The sequence below is a fragment of the Halictus rubicundus genome, chromosome 14 (assembly GCF_050948215.1).
Source record: "Halictus rubicundus isolate RS-2024b chromosome 14, iyHalRubi1_principal, whole genome shotgun sequence".
Lineage (NCBI taxonomy): Eukaryota > Metazoa > Arthropoda > Insecta > Hymenoptera > Halictidae > Halictus > Halictus rubicundus.
The window spans coordinates 10991653-11013517 of record NC_135162.1 but is presented as its reverse complement, the minus strand read 5'-3'; the positions used below and the strand labels follow the sequence as shown (position 1 = coordinate 11013517).

At 46.4% G+C, this 21865-nt stretch overlaps 1 protein-coding gene across 2 annotated transcripts in view; it reads left to right on the top strand.

Annotated features, from left to right (window-relative positions):
* Nucleotides 1-4294: 4294 nt before the first annotated feature.
* The window catches only part of LOC143360990 (uncharacterized), a 334034-nt gene continuing 316463 nt past the window's right edge, over nucleotides 4295-21865 (top strand). For both annotated transcript variants that reach the window (XM_076800226.1, XM_076800225.1), the window contains exon 1: nucleotides 4295-7547. In XM_076800226.1, coding sequence (XP_076656341.1) covers nucleotides 4392-7547 — 3156 coding nt within the window. In that variant the 5' untranslated portion in view covers nucleotides 4295-4391. The remainder of the gene's footprint in view (nucleotides 7548-21865) is intronic.

Below are 21865 nucleotides of genomic sequence, written 5' to 3'. Positions count from 1 at the left end.
CAGGAAACTGAACTGGCTTTGGGATATTAAGGCATCCCAGGTTGATGGCGTCGAAAATCGAACAAAACTGGAAAACAATTTCTGATTATTTTTCCACCTGGTATCGGGGTCTGTGGTTCCGGAAAATCCAATACCAGAAGAAACGCACACCGGAACGCGCGCGCGTTTCAGCGAAACTAATCATCACCGAACGGCTCCGTAGCGGGGGTTACAGCCAGTTTAATTAGGAAGCAAAATCTCGACTGCGCGGGAATATCGCGCTCGATACTCCATTAACTAACCTAGATCGTCTTTCCCCGAATGACTTTGAAAATGCCGTCGTTAGCACACCTTCTAACGGAATAACGAGCTAATATTCTCGAACGGCCCCGGCGCGATAGCATCGGATCGTCGTTTGGTTTACGAGGAATTGTCTTTGCTGACGGCGAACGTTCTCGGCGGCGGATTCTCGTCAACTTCAACGGAGATGGATTGCACGGCCCGGCCCGACCCGACCCGGCCCGGCCCGGCGTCGAATCGCAACCGGGGAAAATACTCCGGCGAAAATAGAGTAGTCCTCCTCCTCCTCCTTCTCTCGCATCGCCCTAACTCCATGTTTTCGAGCTACTCTTAACGTCCTCCTCGAGGGTATTTACCCCTTGACTACGTTCGATCGAAATGACCCTCACACGCACGCGTTCACGTTCTTACGTAGCTTCTATCGGAGCCTGATTTCTTTTATTCAGTTTCCGGAGCGAATAGGGTAGAATTTTCAGAAAGTGGGAACCCTCCCTCGGAAGACTCACTGGAATCCGACTGTCTGGCGCTAATTCAGACATTTGCCACAGAAAGTTTAAATGATTTGCCTCGATGTACAGGGTGTGCCAAGTCGCTCGTAGCTGCGATTCTACACCTCCGGAGCGGTGGAGATTTGTAAAAGAAGAGCTGAAATGTCCTTGAGCTTCATTTTGAAGGTCAAACATTGTTTTCTTTGTACAGTCCTCGTAACGAGGCACAACACAAAGGTCATCCGTTCTCGTATGCCCCCCCCCCCCCAGTGGAGGGGATAAGCGAACTGACTAAGATCGTGTAGCTCCGTTCGGCTTAGATCGAGACTTCACTGTACTTCTTTCGGGAGATACCAGTCGAATGGTGGGAGACGCGGGTAGTAGGCACTGCTCTAACCTAATGCAGTTAGAGCACAGCGGAACGAACAATAGGCGGCTAATGACGAATTGTTAAATTAGCGACGCGGTTGGTACTGTTGATTGCGCGGAAGTGTTGGTTTAAAGTAACGGGAAAGGTAAATTGTTTAGCGTTTCGACGGCTGATTTGGTGGACAGGGTATCTTGTTTCCGCTCGTTAAGCACTTACGAGGTTTTATTCGCAATTTTCCTTATATTTGTTTGTTGGATAAATTACTTCGATTCTATGGAATTGTTGAGGTCGCCGGGTTGCCAGTCACAGTGTTAAATATCAATTTCCGCGCGGGGTCGACAGAGAGCTGAAGATGTTTAATTCTCGCCTCCATAATTGCGAAACGAGACAATCCCTTTGTGAGCTGATTGAACGCACACCTCCTCAGGTTCGGGTCAAAGCTTAATCCAGTGAGCTTGCACGCACCTCACTCAAACTCAAAGACGGTGACGGATTCCCATTGGGTCGCGTATGTGTTTCGGGAGTGCTAGACGGGTAAATAATTGATTGATCTGCTGCTGGCCTAACCCCCAAGGCCAAGGTACCACAGATCTCTGCGGGCAATACCATGCATGCTTCCTGTATCCTGATTGGTGATGTCGCAGACTCCTCCGAAGCTCTATATTTAACATTACATAATATATTATACAGCCATTACATCTGTTAGATTTATTTATGCAAAAATGTTCTACCCGAATTGCGACAAACTGCAGTGAAACAGAATTTTCTTTGTTAATATATTTAATGGATTGAAAATAATACAATATCTGCTGCTGATCTTTTACTGCTTTAAATTACTTATTTTTGTCATAAAGTCTATCCTGCTATAGCATTTTATGCATTTATGGCAAAAATGGGTAAGCACAATTTAAAGCAGTGGACGTGTTAAAAAGATTTAAGCGTATTGGTTTTGGCTTACTGAATGAATGGAAAGAAGTAAGAAATGTTTATCTCGCACCTGTGTCTTGCAATCAATGCAAATATTTTTTCTTTCCCATAAAGATCCGCACGCCTAGTAACGACATAAAAATGATATGCACATCTGCGTATCTCCTACATCAGCTCGATTCGTTTCTGCCGGTGTACATCGTCCGGACAAAAACACGAATTTCCAGGAGCATCCTGGTTCGGTATACTGCCCAGAAATGATCAGCATTTTCCATTCCATTCTTGCCGGAAATAGGTATTTCTTCGGGAAGCACATTGCGAATAGAACACCGGCGCTTCCGACCGAATATAACTCAGAAGCACTGTTTTCATCCGGCGAAAAAAGGCGCACGGGCGCGTATCGGTTTCTTGCCGGTCGAATGCCGCGGAGAAATTACAAAAGAAACCGGGGAAATGAATGATTCCGATAATATACGGTTTTCCGCGGGACGACGTGAAAGTTTCGCCGCCTCCTTTTCCTCCGCTCGCCGCGGCGAGCAACTTTCCGGCAATGAAAGATGGCCCTGCTCCCAGAAACTGAAGTGATCACGAGACGCCTGGGAAATCACGAAAACAATTCGCACCCTAGAGGGCAAAACAGATCGCCTCCGAAGCGCCGAACGCTTTGTTCCGACCTGTCGTTCCACGATCAGTCGAAACGCGGATCGTCAGTGCTCCCCTAACTCTCTACAAGACACTGATTCCGCCATTAACGAAATGCCGCTGTTCCCCGCTTCCGGAAAGTGTCAAATATGCGAGGGTCAGGTCATGTATACAGGGCACCCAAAACTTGCGTGGATTCGGGGGTCCCACACCTCCATGTTGAGAATTTCTTTCTAGGAGGACGCGTAGAGGACACGTGAAGGTCAACTCCGTTTTGTTTTTTTAATTAGACTGATATACCATTCCATGTACTACCTAATTAGGGCGTTCCAAGACGCGTACAGTGACCTACGGCTCAAGGTCATTCAAGGTCGATGGAAAATATTATTCTCTTTTTCCAACCTCAAAAGATCAACTCTTATGTAGGTCTGCAATTAGCAAGAAAATATGTTGCATGTTCTATTGTTAGTGCAAAAAAGCACAGGCGAAAAAGATTACTCTCCTGTCACGAGGACGAAAATCAGTATACCGCACGACACCGAATATTGTGAACTAATTTCTTCCGAATGACAATGACTGTAGGGCGGATATCGTCCTTTTCTTTTACAGATCCATTCCGCAACAGTTTCCGCACAAGACACAGTTACGGCGGAGCAAGGTGCACATTAAACAATGAACGAACGCGACTGAACCATTCCAACGAATTCTAAAGGATAATCAAATGTTGTCTTTCAATTCGAACGAACCGGTCGGCGCATCCCCCGCGAAATCAACGGAACCGGAAGCTGCCAAAAGTTCCGCGAGGGACGATCGAATGTAATCAAAAATGCTCAAAAACACGAAATCAAACGCGAGCGACGTCGACGAGTTTTTCTAACGTTTCGAAAAATTTACACGAATTTTATTGTCTCCCGCCGAGGGACGGTGTCAGAATCGACTGGGACCTCCACGCCGGAAGGGGTGTATTCTCCAAAGTCGTCGAACCCTAAACGAAGTAACGGGTCAATAATTTTAAGGAAGAGCCGAGCGGATCCCGGCTCAATCCCATTCCCAGAAGCGAGTTCCGAGACAAGAAACTGGAATACAAACGAAACTTCGCTTGCAAACGAATCGCATCGACGTATTTACGAACAGGGAGGAAAAAGGGGGAAACAAGCGTCTTCCCCGGCATGCAGTTCGTATCGTATCGGGGCAAGAAAAGCACGGAGTAAAAACAGTATTATAGACAAAGTTAACCTTATAAACTCGCCAATTCTCCGATGTAGATGGAAAGCAGAATAAATCAAAGAACATAATCAAATATCTGTGTATGCTACGGGAAATTAGAAGCGCGACTGCTGGCAGACTGTAAGCTCAAAGATGCCATAAGTCCGACCCCGGACACACAACGAAGAAATTGCTTGGGCTAGTTGGAATTTTTGGGAGGAGAAAATTGCAAGAAGACCGGTTCGATAAGCGTGACCGAACAGCGAGCGACGCGGGTCGAGGGACATAGTAATCGATGCTTACATGCCTTGCACCGGTATAGAGGGCTCCGCGAGGCGTGAAGACGCGATCCCAAGCGATTGCGTTCGAGCAACGATCTAGATTTCGAGCGGAGAGTTGTTCGATAAGTCGTCACGGTGTGCGGATTGGGGCGAATTCTCGGCTACATCGGCGGACGACCGTCGGTGGGGGCCGCCAGCATGTCGCAGTCTGGATCGGGCGGCGTGAACGAGAACCAGGAGCAGACGCAGGCAACCGGGCAAACGATGGAGAGCCAGCAGACAACGTGTCAGAACGGCCGTGCCGAGCCACCCGCCGACAACGCCAAGCAAGATTTGTCGAACGGCTTCGAGAACCGGACCATCGAGTACGATAGATTCCCGCAGGACAAGCCGGAGCAGAAGCCTCCGACGGGCCAGAACCACGAGCAGAAGCAGCAACATCAGAGCCAGCAGAGCCAGCAGAGCCAGCAGACCGGACAATACCCGAGCAGAAAGCAGTCGGTGGTCGGCGTCCCTGAAGACAGGCATCCGCCGACCGGACAGCTACCCCCTCAACAGTATAATCAGGAGAAGCCGTCGTCGGTCGAGAGGACGCAACACGTTTCACAAACGAGCACGCAAACCCTGCCGGTACAGGCGCAACCGCAATTCATGCCCGACTACGACCAGACACAGTACACGCAGATACGAAGTCAGTTCGAGGTCAGGCCGCAGATATACTCGCAGCAAGCACAGTACGCCGAGAGGGCCGGCTACGTGACCAGAGACGTCACTTACAGAGACCCTGCTTTGTACCAAGGGGGCGCCACGAATCCAGTGTTCACCGGCCAAGGTCAATACGTGACCGTTCAACACGGATCGCAGATCCCGTCGCAGTCGGCCAGCCCCCAACCACCCTACTACTCCGGGGTGGTGGTGCCGCAGCCGCCTAGCTATCAGTTCGGTACTCAACCTCAGTATTCGTACAGCCAGTATCCTCAAACGGTGATGAACGTCATTCCGTACGCGACCCACCCGGGTATCTACCCTAGCCAGCAGTTCGGCCAACAGTCGCCGAACCCGCAACGATTCTCCCAGGAGCTGGGCCAGTATCAAACCCAGCCGATCATCCAGCCGATCGCTCAGAACGTGGCACACGGGATCGCGATCAGCACGGCCGAGCGACCGAACCGTGGCCCGAAGCCCATGGTGCCGCCGCGTGGTAACTCGAAGATCACCCACGACATCGGCCACAGGAAGTCGGCGAGCGTCGACGTGGCCGGGATGCAGAAGCCGAAGTACGATCACGGTCAGAATCCTCAGCAGGAGCAGATCCATCGTAGCGACGGCGCGATCATCGTGCAGGCCGCGCAGATCCTCCAGACGGACGGTCAGAGGTACCTGACGACGTTGAACAAAACGCCGCGCACCAGACAGGACGGCCTGTACGTTGACGCGAACGGTGACCCGCCTGGCCGTGAAAAATTATGCGAAGCCGCGGCCGCGGCCGCAGCCGCAGCCGCAGCGGCTGACTGCAGTCTGTACGTCGGCAGGTCCGAGCACAGGAAATCCATTTCCGTGGACGTAACGTCGAGCTTCCAGCGTCGAAACGACACAATCACGTTCACGTTCCCCGGCGACACGGGCCAGGAGATATTGCTGCCGGGAAGGAAAGCCGGCGGGACTATGGTCGATCCGAAACGAATCGAAGCCAATCAAGTGTACCCGCCTGATCAAAGGCGATTGGATACGAGCTTAAGAGTATCACCGATGGCTTTCGATGCGAGGCAGGAAAATCGGAAGAGCATGGGCCCGGATAGAAAGTCCGAATGGGGTAACGTGAGCCCTAATCAAAGAGCGGCGATGCCGCAAGAAAACAGGCGATCCGATTACTTCGACGAGCACAGACGCTCGCCGATGACCATAGAGGGCAAGAGGATCGAGGACGTCAGGAGGTCGCCGATGCCGTTCATGCCGATCCGAGAGGCGTCCGCGGACCGTGCCAGCCAGAAGAGCCCGTCCTTCGTCAACCAGAACTTCGAGAAGACCAGACAGGAGCTGGCGATGTGGGCGGAGCAGAGGCAACGGCAGGAACACGAGAAGAACATCATTCAGAATCAGCTGATCTCCATCAGCCCGCGTTCGCGCAACCAGTCGGAGGAGAGAAGAGACTCCAGACCGTTGCACCCGGTGGAGGATCGCAAGGAGACCAGAATGACCCAGTCGGCTTTCCAACCGCTCCCGAACATCAGTCAGAGCACGATCATGGAGCAGCGTCGCCATCTGCGTCACGTCAGCGCGGACTTGACGAAGCACATGGAGCTGTCCAGGAAGGAGTTCGACGATCAGCCTATCAGCGGCTCCGTGGCGAATCTGGGCCCAGCTGTGAGCAGCGTCTCGTCGCAGAGAGCCAGCCCGAACATATGCCATCAGTATCCGGCCCTGAGCGAGGCGAAACTCGACACGAAAACGGTGCTGACCGTGGTGACGGATTTCGGCGAGCCTAACCTGAGCAAACCGATCGATCAGGTGGATCATATAATACACAGCCATCGCAAGAGTTACAACAGCTCCGGCAGCCTGTTGACCCACAGCAAGAGCCAGACGGACAACCTTCAGTCGCAGCTCGACACGCAGAACGAGAAACCCGAGTCCGCGCAAACGCAACAGCAACAGATGCAACAGAATCAGCATAATCTCGACTTGATTTCGGAGAAGCTGAGCCAGTTCGAGCGACAGCAGAGCGACCTGCAGGCCAAGCTCCACTGCCTTCAGAGTCAGAATCAAATTCTGGACAAGGTGGCACAGTTCCAGCACCAACAGAGCGATCTCCAGGCGCGGCTGCACAGTCTACAGGCGCAGAATCAGTTGTGCGACAAACTACAAAGGTCCACGGACTTCCAGCAGTATCCGATCGGTAACGAGATCCATTCGATTCAATCGAACGCCCTGGCTAACCATCAGGAGCAACCCGATAAGACCGGCTCGACGCAAGCCCAGCAGCACCCGTCGCACACTCATCATCAGACGTTATTGACTGCTTCCTACGCGCAGAACTCTAATCATCAATCCTGCCAATCGTCTGTCCGCGAGAAGCTATCGCCCAGGCTTCAACACGATACCGGCGACCCGAATTCTATTCAGATACCGAACACGTCACAGATGCCACTGCCGTGTCTGCCGCAATTCGAGCGCGCCGACACCTCGCGCACTTCGTTCACGCAGTTCCATCGGCTCCAATGTCAAATCGACGGCCACGAAGGCGTCGCGCCGCCGTCCGCCATCGCCTCTGTCAGCTTCACCGGCACCCTGAAGAAGGTGCCCCCGGAAAAACCACCGAGAACCTCCCTGATCGTACAGTCCCCGGAGTCCGAGGTAAGAACCCCAAGGATCGTTGCATGCCCTAGTAGCATGACACTCTTCGCGACCTAACCGTCCGTGACACCTCAATTGTCATGACGTTTATGCGACAGGCGGTTCTCGGACAAATATTTCACACGTATTCTTTTGATTGACAATCATCCAAAACACTATTTCTTTTTAATATCTCGGGAACTAGAGGGTGTGGAAAATTCGTTTCGGAGTTTTTGTCATTAATCTATTTTCACGAAAACTAGCACGTGTGAATGAAAATAACGGTTAATTGTTTTTGGAAATTTTTGGTTCTATAAGCTTTTGATATACGCGCCGGGACATTTTTCGCGCGCAGCAGGACGCACTATATGACGTGCAAAGTTCCTGAAAAATTGCACTGGTCGGAATTACGGAGAATACACTGAATGTTGTTGTTTACAACCTTTTTGCCTACATTGAAAATTTGAAAAATACCTTTTGTAGATCCGTATCAATTATACGTACTCTGAATATTTCACAAAAATTGGTTAGTGCGGGAAAATCGTGAAAAACTGCAATTCTCGCCATCTTTTGAACGCGTGCGGCTCATTGCAGCGTTGCCCGATTTTGATGAAATTTACGGAATACGTATGATTGACACTGATCAATCAAACGTGTGATTAAAATTTTCCATATGGACTCACATAAAAAGAGTTGTAAAATACGACTTTCAGTATTCCCTCTGTAATTCCGACCAAATGGAATTTTTCCAAATTCTATTTCCGCGTTGTGCAGTTAACTAATTGTGCTAGCTTCTCAAAAAAAAAAAAAAAAATAAATGCAAGCCGCATGGTTCAATATTTAAAAATTTACCGTCCTTTTCAAGGTGGCGGAATATTAATTTAAACGTGGCTCTCACGCGATAATTTGTCAGAAAATAAAAATCACCATGACCTTGGCTGAGAAATACAATATAATCCATCCGCATTCTACAGACTGTCCGACAAAATGGAGGTCGAGAAAGACCAGCGGATAGAGATCTCCGTTTGCAGTTCTTGCCGCGGCACCGAAGTGGAATGAACTCGTTAGATATCAGACTCGATGTTGTCTCTGAAAACTTCGTTACCACGATCGAACTAGCGAAAGACAGTGAGTGGATTTACCCTCCTCTTCAGCTTGTCGCTCACCCGGTTGTCCACCACACTCCAGTCCGTTGTGCTCCACTCGTGGACATATTTGCGATACCGTAGTGCAAAAAACCAGGGCTACCCGACCAGTTTTTATAAATAAACCACAGTGAATTCTCGATATATGTCAACAGCGCTGGTCCTGCCAGTGACGTGTATCGTGCAGGAGACATACCCGAGCCGTGATAACTCCGCAATAGTGGGGATAATCCCGTGACGTTTATCACCCAGGCCTTCGCGACATATATAGAGAAATACACCAGATATTTACAATTTGACTTACAAATGACCTCTCTCAGCTGGAGCACCCTGCGTATATTTTATGGGCGTGAATGCAGCATGTAGAATTAATTGGAAAGTAGATAACGAGAACATAAAAGCGGATAAAAAGTCAATAGGGTTGCGATATATAGTAGTGTAGTCGTTGCTTTGCCAATAGATATAGTAAAAGAAAAAGATCAGATAAAAGTAACGGAAATAATGGAGCATCGTAAGGGAATAAAACTACTGGGGTACGTAAGAAACAATAAGCCACTAGTCAAAGTCGAAACCCGGGACTATTGAATAATATACCAAGAACGCGAGCGAGGAGACCGGTATCTCGTACAATATTATAATAATATTAAGCGAGTTGGCGAATCCAAGAGAAATAAGAAACACGAGGAACGAATTGAAAGCAACAAGACAGCGCAGACGTGGCGGATATAAGAGACGTCAAGTTTAAAAGAAAATGTCGGGGAAGAGAAGGCCGAGACGAGCGGAACGAGGAAAAAGTTTGCAGAAAACAATTAAAGTATCGGAGGAGGTCGGGAGACGCGAGAGAAAGAAAAGGTAATATCATTATCAGAGAGGTACGAACGAAAGATAAGGGAAGAAACGCAGGCCGGGAGACTATTAAAAGGTAAATTGAAAGTGAAAATAAAAATAAAACTGTACGCTTTAAATACAAACGAAACATAACGACCGGCTAACAAGAAACAAATTGGCTAATAATTGTGAAAACGAACTGAAAGATTGCGAACGGGTTCCTGAAATAACGAGCCACGGTTTCTCTCATAAATTATAAGTAGACTGTGGACTTTCATGGAAAATTAAAAGCGTCGCTGTTCATCGCGAGACGCAGAACGTAGATTTATTTATTTTCTTCTTTTTCATAACTGTAATCTGATGGAAATAATGCAACAGCATTTTCACTCTGCTCAATCCCGATGATATTTACTTGCGCAATGAACGATCGATGGTCGAGAAAAATATTAGAACAAAATCGGAAACTGTTCGTCAGGAGTAGCCTAAGAGCCAGCCTATTGTGCGCACGCCACTCGACAACTAGATTCGATCGCTCCATCCAGATAAGTTGGTTCGTGCTATAAATACAGTCGTATTATAAAACTTGTGCACCGGCGACGTAACTCGCTCCGCCGTGCACGTGTTTCGAATAGCAAACCATAGATTTCATGACTATACAATGGGTTCACCTTGCCGGAATATCGCATTGCGGAGGCGTCTCTCAAACCTCGTTTAAGAGCTCCTCCTTTCTTACATTTTACATCAGTTTTGGAACACGGTTTTTGCGGTGCGTAACACGTGACGCAGAAGAAAACGGGAAATGATAAAATAAAAATGGCCGGAACGTTCAGCGCTCCACACGTCTGCGAGAGGCAATGTTTACGTACGAAATAAAAGATTTAATATTGGAGCAACAGTGGCCCGGCAATAGAAGCTGTAAATGTTATTGCATACGAAACGCCCGATCTTTAACAGTCACCTGAAACAGGCATAACCTTTGAATACACTTGTTGATCAAAGTACAATGCAAAGTTTTTTTCTAAAATAACGAATGCAGCGCTATACAAATTTTTATCCTCTCCCTGATATATTACCGGATATTTAACCGCTTGCACTCGAAGCTATTATAACCCCAAAACGAAACATTTCTTCCGACCTAGAATATTTCCCTTCTGTACATATATTTTTCGTGTTATACGTACGGGAATGGTGCAATTTACTCCTACAAAACTGAAATGTTCAGTAATTTGTTAAATATAACGAAATTTAATAATTTAAAAAATATTTTGAATAATGATATAGCAATTCTTAGTGGTGCCTTACAGTCACCATTCGAGTGCTAAGGGTTAATCAAATATTCATGGGGTCTCGTATAAAATTAAACGTAACGAAAAAGTTCCATTTAGCTGGATCTATAAAAGGATACGTTTGCGTTTCTCCACCTGGAATATCAAAATTTTGGGAAATATAAACCCCGGGGGCGGCCGGTCATCAAAACGTTTCAGTTTCACAGCGGCGGCGCGGTGAGTGCTCCATATCAGCCACGGAAGTTCATAAAAGTTACATCTACAATTTTTTCATATTCAAGATTTACAGCCGTAATAAAGCCGAAAAGCTGTTCTCATCACACAGTGTATTGTTTCCAATGGGAAAATCGTAAAAATCACGTATATTTCAAAACGATTTGACCCAGAAACGCCCTTCAAACCGATTTTTTATTGCTCACGGCTCCCGGTTATCCCCCACTAAAGTCCTGTGGAGTGTAGACGCGGAATCGCCAGATTAGGCTTGCCGCCTCACTCTAATCCCCCCTCCTACCGCGCTGTTCCCCCACGCTTCCGCCACGGCCGGGTCACGTGACGCCAGATCAAGACTTGCTGCGCCACGTGACGCGTACCGTCTCCGTCGCGCATGCTCCGGAACTGGCAGAGAGGGGGTAACCCTTTCCCCTCGATCGGTGCTCCCTCCCCTGATCTGGCGACACTGTGACGCGGTCGCTCGAGGCAAAGCCAAAGCGAGGAGCAGTTTTCTTTGGACCTAGGTAGACTAAGCAGTTGAAAACTCGTAGGAGGCTTTGCGAAAATATTTGTGAAATCTTTCTGGTGAATTCTGTGGGCGATGTTATTTTAACTGTCGACAGGCATTCCATTCAAGACAGACGTTCCCAATCTTTGCCAATATTTTACATGAAAGACGGCATAGACGGTAGGAAGGCAAATAACCGTCCTCTCTCTCTCTCTCTCTCTCTGCGCACACGTTGCCGTCGAACGACCGCTGGCGTCGTTCCGGTAAAATTGAGTTAGCGCTGCGAGTCGCGCGCGTATGAAAAGCTCCGGGAGTTTACTTTCTCCGAAAAGCAAATACACCCCCATCGGGTCCCACGGTGGACAATGGAGAAGTAAAGAGAATTCGCATTTCCGACCGCGCGGCGTTACCCAACCCGCCCCGGCTGACTGCGAGAATTCTCCGAGGCTCCCTTTACAATGATACAATCCGTTAATGTCCCGTTCCTTTCTTTTTTTTTCTCCCCCGTCATCGACGTAACGATACCGCGCGCAAAGAAGCTAAGTGAAAAGTATAAGGGACTTAAGGGGGCCGGCATGGTTTGAAATCCATATACGCATGCAAGGGTCAAAATCTAGACAAACTGCCGCTTCAATATTGCAATGAGCGGTTTAGAAGTGGTCAATTGTGTTTCCTAAAAGTCCAATCTACGTCTGTATGGAGCCCAAATTGCGAATTTCTACCTCATCGTGGAGCAATTTGTAATATTCGGCAGAAAATTCGAATTCTGAAGCAAGGATGACGTCACAAGATGGCTGCCGCTGAGAGATTCTCTTAATTTCGAGAGATTTCTGTGTTCGTATCGAAAAAAAGGCTCTATACAGACGTAGCAAAGACATGTACAAACACGGTGGTATGAATTTTTAATTGATTACTTAATTATTTAAGACGCAAAATGTCCAGAAAAAAGCCACAGCGTAACATAGCGTGACAGTCAAGGCCAAATGCCTGCCGGCTCCCTTAATGGTACAAAAGGGAATATTTTACTGGCCTGTTAACGGATTTTTGCGGAACGGACCACTGCGAAACGGCCCCAACCACCGATTCGAAGGAACTCGATAGCAACCATTTTCTTCGCTGCCTAAACGGTTCCTTGGCGCTTTTTAATCGCAACTTTACTGTCCCCGGGCTCGTTTGCCAAGCTGACAGAGATTTTCGATTCGATCCTTGCAATGGAATTCCGACGAACCGAAATTAATTTGTATTATAAGAAAACTGAAAAATGGTACCGACACGTTGGGCCAATTGGTACGCGGTCAGCAAACACAATTGTTCGCTTTATGATTTTTGGAGGGTATTTCGCCCCCTAAATTGAAGTCTCTGTCGGCAAAAACAATTCTCAACTCTATAAGTAATGCGAGTAATTAATACAATTTCAGCGATTGTTAAAGCCGTGGTTACGCGGATAATTTAACTTGGTAATTAAACAGTCGTAATAATCTTCAATTGAATTATACAATAATCTTCTTAAAATCGCTTCGCGTCGAACGTTTCAATTTATTCCGAACTAACGAGTGCTCGGTTAATTGCGATGGAAAATCGTCTTACCAAAGTAATTTTCCGCAGACCCCGTTAATGTTTCTGACAATGACACAGGTTAGGTGAACGCAAGTCCCCGGCCCCGCTTTGTTAGCTTCTTCACTCGTCGGGGGATTCCTGCCGGGCCAAGTATCTAAGCAAACAAGCGCGTTTCATTCTAATGTAATTAATGTCTCGTTCTTTTGACGCTGGTGGGCACGCTTAGCACCGTAAGCGAGCAAATTGTGAAATAAGAGCGAAATAAGTAGTTCTGCTGACACAATTTTCAGGTATTAATATGCGCGCGTTCGTTCGTCGGCGTAGACGTTTTCACCTAATTTCTGCGCGCGGCTGAACTCGAAAGAAAGTCGATTTGTTCCAGAATAATTCTACTCCAAACACACATAATATTATATTACCAACGTTACCATCGTTTTCATTGCGGTTGAAAAGGTCGTACAAAGAATTTTAATTCTGATGTTAACAAAAGTTTTAAAAATTGTAATTACCTAGAAACACATAAGCATACTTGGAGTATATGCATTTCCATGCCGAACAATTACTAAACAAATAAACGACCGTGCCCATTTGTGTTTCAGGATTGAGAGTGGAAGGCACTTGTCAAAAACGTTTATGCAAAAAGTCCCGGGGAAATATTCGAAATGCATTGAAAGCCTGCCACGCAATTCTCCGAAGTTCAGCGAACGTGTAATAAGAAAATCGATCTTCTAAAGTGATCTGCCCCATCGGGGGAACAATTTCACGGCCATCACACTTCGAATAAACTCTCCCAAAGGCTGGTCTTGATCTCGTTGACGCATTTTCATTCGCGCGATACGCCGACAGGTCGAAATGTGGAGCCTCCATCATTCCACGCATGAACACCCGTTACGTGAACGTTCTATTATGCGAACATCTGTGTATTTCCTAGTAGAGAATGCCGTCCGTAAATGTACAGAGCGTCCCAAAAATGTTGTGTATCTCCCGGAGAAGGGTGACTCTTAAAATGTAAAAAGTTTAGTGTGACAGTAATTGGATAGGTGACAGTAAATGGATCTTTTACCCTACTCTGTCGTCTTATTAGGCCAGTGTCGCCTTTGGCCGCGCACTTCGTCTCCTTCGGCTTGACCGTACCGTATTTCCGGCTTTCCGGTGACGAAAAAGGAGGAGACCAGTCCCGCCGGGGTGAATGCATCCATCTCTCGATCGTATCTACCTGGTGTCGATGCTTTCAAAGAGCGAATGGAAAAGGGGACCGGACCAGACCGTGCAGCACACTTTTCAAAAGTCTATTCCTCCATTTACACGGATCCGTTCTAATCATTCCCGCTGATATCTGTTACTCCCGTTGGAATTTCGAAATGACCTTCAACGACCTTGGACGACGAGAGTGCTATAGCAGACACAAAGGGTCGCGGTGGATCCGATAAGTATGCAAATGCCTTTCCGATCTGGGTTCCATTTAGGAAAACAAAGTCGACCTTCATTAGTCCTTGGCGCCTAAAAAAGAAACATTTCTCGCTGTGAATAATAATCGAGGTGGGCCACCCGGTATAAAAGTCCATTATACCGTTGCAACAGGGAATTTTGAAACGCACAATAATGTTAATTTGCTTTCCCAGGCGAGTGTCCATTAAATTCCGCCCCCGAGCGAAATAATTGTTTTCGAACTCGTCTCTCCATTTAAGTTACAGTTCCATTCGAAAGTAACTCGATGAAATCAGTTACACGATACGCGGAGATGAATGGATTTCCCCGTTAATTCAGCCACGGTAACTGCATTAAATAGCGTAGAAGTTATAACAGCAAAGACTTCGCGAAAGTTCCTAGCGTTGCGGTTTCAAAATCCCTGTCGGAAGCACCGGAGCTTTCTGGAATATGCCAGACGCAGCGACATAAATTTCGAAAGGAGCGTAACACGGCCAACTGAAATTTTCCATCGTGTTCTTACGCCGAGTTTGTCAAATTACTGCGACCGTTCACGGCCACCAACGTTTTTCGCTCTTAGCTGCATTTTACCCAGGGGAAAGTCCAAATTTGGACCGGCCCCTAAATTCGACCAATCGCAGTCTTTGTGACGTTTGGTAACGGCACTGAAACCAAAGACGGTGCAATAACTAACAATTTTACTGTGATGCAACAACTCTGACGCAATTGTTAAGAAAGGTCGTATTTTTATTTTTTGTTTAATGCTCCTAATGGCCCCTAAATTGGACCGGTCCAAATAAAATGAGAAAATCGTATGCAGTGTTAATTAATAATTCAACGAGATGTCCGTGTGCAACATCCAATAATATGCAATAATCGTATATATAATTATTTTACAAGGTATTACAATGCATTATCGTATTATACCGAGAAATATTTAAAGGGAATTTCGTACGATATTTTAGTCGGAACAAAATTATGTACATTTAGCAATCCGGACAGCAATGTTGATATTTCACGTATAATAAACTATAGCTGCGCTACATGCAGTAACATATAATCATATTACATGCGTAGATAATCCATATTTCGATACACGTCTCACATTCGACAGGCTCATTCACGAACTATGAATGATTACCAATCGATCGATCGCAGGTGACGCACTTCTGTTTAATACAGGAATTTCGTGTCTGTACCGAAGCATGCGCCAACAAATATCTGCAATTATTTACCCTACTGCAAAATACGATTTTAATCGACATGTCGGACTCATGGCAAGCTGGAAGTTAAAATACGGTTAACATTTGGATTCTAGTAGTTATTAATAAAGTTGCTCTTTCTTGAAGGGTGCGCCGAAACTTTTTTAACAGACTGTATGTTCACAGCGGCTTGTTATTTTCGCGAAACTTGAGTGAAACGAGCATCTCTTCGAATTATGCTTGTAAATTAATATTAATGGTTTCTTGCCGCATCCACTATCACGCTAGACTGTGCACGTCAGTCTCTGAGGGTAATTAGAATGATGTGCAAAGCTAAATTAATTCGCCTATAAATTTCTGTAATAAAGCTTCGAGTTTGCATGTTTTTCTCTCATCGTTCCCTGGACAGGTTAAAAATGATGTTATTAAAAACTGTATTCATGTAGCCACATAAATGTTAAAGGAAACACTATACTAGGTAGATGAAGAACCAATACACACGCTGTTTTACGTAATTTGAACCATTTTTACGTTTTCCGAATGCGAATCTGAAAAACATTCAGTGTTTGAAAGCTTTATTTCCAAAAAAGTCGAGATTTCATCTTTCGAAATGTTTTCGCACTTCAGTTGTAAAAACAATAAAAATGCTTCTTGTTCGAAGCAATTCTGTAAACTCTTCGAAACATGTATTGGGCAGTTCGATGCAAACTTTAACAATTTTAATCAATTGCAAATAACATGTCCTCAAATTGTCTGAACGTTTTTAATCTGCAATCGGTGGAGATGTGCAACATTAATTTTCCGGGGGAAAAAAAGCCATCGGAGCGCAATCTCCATTTTTGAGTCGGGACGGGGTTCGTTGCCGGGTGCCTTGGGGAGCACGAAGACGAAACAAAAAGTTTCCAGGATTTTTCTGTCTGAACAAAAAAAAAAAAAATGAAAACTGTCGACGGCGAGGTCGAAAACTATTCGTCCTGCGTTCCACAAAAGTCCCGGGTAACAATGGGCTTCTAGCTAGGCTGGATATCTTTGATAGTGGATGGACCGTGTGTGTTTGCATGTCCCACTAAAAATCGTGTCACACGAAACGGCGAGCAACGACGAACTAATCAGATTTGGCACCGTCCTGTATGGCTTCTATAACTGCAGATAAAACAGCCGGTTGAATTTCTGGTCGGCCCGCGCAAAAACGAGAATAATAACCGTACGAGAAGGCACGGCCGAGCTTAAATCGCGAAACCGCTGCCGCAATCACGTAAAATGACATACCGGCGTCAGCTCCGAATCTTCTCGGATCCTCTTCAAACACGGATCCCCGAATTCTGTCAACAATTGCGCGATTTAATTCCGCTCGTCCTTACGGAATTTTATGCATCACTATCTATTTTGTAGATCTTTAGGATAGCTATGAGAAATAGCAAAAATCACACCAAGTAGAAACCGACGATCGGGCGCATAATTGTTCGATAATTATGGCAAACCTCGGAGCACAAATATTTCCTAGCTCTACTCGTTACGCGTACAGTCTAGATATTTCGCGATCTAAATCAATTTTACGCGAATAAAGTCATTACTAATCGTTTCACTCTCTTTCCCTTCTTACCGAGTCCCTCGTGGATCGATCAGTCGCCCCGGAGCGCAATCATGTAGATCAACATTTAATTTGAAATACACTCGGATTCTATTTCAACGAAGTTTCCGGTATCGGGCTTGCAACTCGGGGAGTCTATACCCTTCGAAGACTTCGTAATCTTCCAATTAATCTTGGTTACTTTACACGGCGCAACAGACGGAAAGACATCCCCTGACGACTGGTAAGCATCGAAATTCGAAATGGAATTATTCGAGAAAATCCTTGCATTCGATTTGCACATTTAATCGCCTCATCTGGCCGGTTATACAGGTTGTGCCGTTCGAACGGGCTATGTAAATATCTCCGATATTTCTCATTTATGGAAAAAGTGCTCAAGACACAGTCAAAGGTGACAATTCAACGAGATTTTAGGGTTATTAGCCTCAGACTCGGTCGATTTCAAACGAAAATGAGAAGATAACTACTTGAAAACTTTACCTCAGGAAACCAGAAATTTTCAACTTTCTCTATGAAATCCTGCAGATTTTGACGAGAAAGTGTCAAAAATCCAAGTTTCAATCCTAGGAGGTCACTAGTTCAAAAGTTACGCGTGTGAAAAGACGTGCGATTTTCAGTGTTTTCGACAGGTAAAGGCGCCGCCATGTTGGTATGCCGCGCGTTAACGAGCGGAGCCGTTAGATGGCACCACGAGCAGGTGACCCATCTAGTAAGCGCCATAGACGTGGGGCAACGAAGACGGTTGATGGAGAAGGTTGGTGGGGGAAGCGAGCGTTTGAGGGGCCCCATAGGGCCCAGTGGTGGGGGTCGTGAAGCGACGGCGGGGAAGCAGTTGCCCAGGCCTGATCTACACACACATTTCTCCTGCGCGTATATTTCTGCACGATCGAAGGTACAACTGTGCGCAGTTTTCGTACGCGCTTTTGTCTAGTCACCATAATTTTACCGACACGAAGTTCCCTGTTAATCCTTCGACGCAGTAATGGAAATGATCAGAACAACCAATACACGGCTGAGGAGCGAGTACATCGCGCCAATAACCGTCGTCCGAATGGAATTCCTCGAGACAATGTAGAAAATCTCATTTTCCCCGCGACTGATACAATCATCTCCGGCATCGGCTAAAAAGTTTACGAGTCGCACCGGGCGCAAAACCGTATCGCGGAGGGGGATATCGTAAAATGAGAGGCGGAGGAATCAAAGGTACGAGAGCCGAAACATTGCGCGGGCATCGGAAACGTTTTTCCCGCGGGATCCGCGCGCTTCCTTTTGCGGAACGAGCTGCCATTTTAACACGTACAGGACCGAACGAACGACACGGAGGAACGGTCAATCACCCGCCATATTTCCATTGAATAGCCGTCCGCGGACCTCGCGAACACCGGTTCTGCCCGACCGGAAGATATTAATTGAGTTTTCATTATCAGTCGAATAAAAACATCATCGGGCCGGCGCGGCGTTTCGCGCGAACGTCGATACATCACGCAACAGTTTTTCGTTTTCGGATGTCACAGTGTATTGGTGACTTTTCACTGGCGCATCCGGCACAACAAAATAAGAACAATGTGCAATACGAGCCGGAGCTTAAAAACTGATATGATATAAATGTAGGTTCCCGAAACGTTTAATAACAAACAAAAAATGTCTAGTTTAATTAACTATTATGAAGGATCGACGTTTCCAACTACTACCCCTGGCGGAACATACTCGATCAAAATCCAACAGAATTTGATCGTTAAACGAGTTATTTGGGCGTATATTAAAATATGAATAACGATAGGGGAGTAAGTTGATATAGGGGCAGGTTGGTACAATGAAATTATCGGGACACTGTGAAATGAACTGAGTGAAATGAAGCACATTTTTCGCTGGATATTTAAGGTTCGTTGGTTAACCGTTGACACAACATTTTTTTCGAGTCGCCAAAAATCCTTTTGGGAAACGTGTTTTTAATGGAAAACGAGGCTGTGCGCAAAATTTGAGCTCGATCCGACTTGGCCGATTTTCGAAACTTTAGCCTTCGATTTGATTATACGAGCATAATGCACTTACGACATAATCCGTGCTCTGCCGGTAACAGAGACTTCCAAACTCCGCGAAGACAATGCTCCCAGGAAGCTTCTAATGGAACGGTCGCGTCGGCGAGCGAGATTAATATGAAAAGTTAAATGAAATTTCGGTAAAAGAAAAGAAAAACAAGACCGAGAAACTAAGTTCCGGATGAACCGGAATTTATCGGAGAAGGAAATGACGACATCATATTTTCGAAGCACAATCCACACTTAATCTCGTTATAAGTTGACGCCCCCGACCGTGGACCGATAAATTCACGGAATCGCTCGTATAAGTGTTGAAACTTGTTCGGAGCCGGGGCTCGGGACGAAGAAGTTTTGCTCGAAGAAAACAAAACGAACCGGCGGACAAGCTATCGAATTTTCGCAGCAGCCGCGTCTCTTTTTCGCCGGGGACTCGTCTTTTAAGTGGTCGCCTTTACCTTTTGGACGCGACCCGGATTGCGACGATTAAACGACCGATGAGCAAAGGAGGGGTGGGGACGGCGGGGGTCGAGGGAGGAGGGGAAAAAAAAGAAAAGAAGAGCCGAAGAAGGTACAGGGCGAAAGAAAAATGGCGACCGATGGGCAAAACAGCCGAAGAATCGAGGAACTTGCGAACCTGACCGGTGCGCAATTATCGAAACTGGGTCGAGCCACTCTCGAATATTACCGTTTGGCTGAGCACCGAGACAACTCGATAGAAAACTTCTAGCGATTACAAATACAGCGACAACCGGCAGCCATCGTTGCCAAATTCGAGGGCGCGCCGCCGCGCAAGAAACACCGAAGTTTGATTAAACTTCCGAGGTGGTTTATATCTCGCTCACCGCTATAGGAAATAATGCATTCCGGTTCCTTTTTTACTAGGACTTCTTCTGCCCTGGAGCACCGTGACATTTAGCTAGATCATTTGCAGTTTACACTTTTTATTTCCCATTAAGCATTTCCCGACTTCAGATGACATTTGTTTTGTCTCACGGGGCACACGGTGGCGGGGATAATTCCGCGACGTTTATCACCCTGGCCTTGGCGACATATATAGGGAAATTGCATATTTTTTAAAATATTTCGTCTGCCGAATAGTTTCGTGTCGAATTGAAATGTACACGCGGTTTTGTTAGCAAATACATGAAATTGGAAATAATCCGGAACCCAGGTTACCAACTTCGCCGGTAATCCGGGCTTTCGAAACATTACTTTGCGTTGAAATCGTAGATACTGCTATGCATCAGTTGCCGCTAATTTATCAGTTGCCGGAAATTGGTGGGGCACGCGCACGTTGGAAGTTAGTGTTGTTACTCTCAAGCGCTATTTCAGTATACATGATCCGGGAGCGTGGAAATTGAGGAGTATTAAACATTTTATGCTTCCGCAAACAAAAGTGTTAACCGAAAATGTTACCGTTAGAACGTGGCAGTGACCAGGTCGCGAAGACTCTGCAATTGCATTGGGCGGTTTGCACGGTTGTTTCACAATTATTCGTGCCAACGTGGCCGAATACATAGACAAGGTCCGGTGTTACTCGCACTATATTTGACCGGGCAAGTAATTGGGCTAATTACCGAACGCAATTAACCGGAATTAATCGAGATAAACCGTTCGATTATCACCGTCGCGCCGTTTTCATTGTTTCTCAATCTAGTTCTGATTGTTGATTTTATGCTACCACGAAACGTACCAATCTGTCTAGCAATCTTTATCGGGGCAAGCTTCCGCCCTGCTACAATCGATATTCCCTGCATTGATTGTGCCGGGTGCAATTGAAATTCAAATTCGATGGCACGGAATCACGTCTTCGGTCTTCCGAGGCTTAAACAGAATTCTTTCTTTTTTCTTTTTATATCGGACCCGGGAACAGCCACCATTACTATTACGTGTCGAACAAATAGTGGAAAAGAAAAGCTTGGAATATTCGGAAACTCGGTGGGATAAAGTAACCTAATTAAACACCTCCCCTAACGCGAGACCCCTGTTTATCCCAGACACAAATCGTGAATGTACTGTAGCTTTGTCCACTCACTAAGAATTGTTAGATGGTCTATCCGCAGATTGGCGTTGAAAGTTTTCTAAGTTAGGTTAGAAATAATTTCCGGGATGGTTAGCGTACAATCACTTTCATAGATATTGTTGTACGGTGGATGCAATAAAGTTTTTCGAAGCAGTGTTGCGATTACTTACACGGCGCCGGACGGAAACAAGTTCTCGAACGGCAGTTTTCTGTGGTCGTCGGTTAACGCTGCCGGCTCCACTTCGCTGCGATTGGTCAATTAAGATTTACGTGTTTCGAGCAATGACGGCCCGACACGACGATACTGCACGGTTCGACAGTTTTCCTGAATTTATCGTTTTGCCGTTTGTTCCCATAGGTGGCGGGCCTGCACGGAACGACGCGCGACGCGTCGCGTCGCCTTTCTCTACCGGATTTATTCGCTATCGAGACAACATTCGGAACGCCACAAAAGACGAAACGGCGATACATTTTTGAACGCGCATACGCGACAAATTTTTTGCTGCTTTCACACTTACCGGT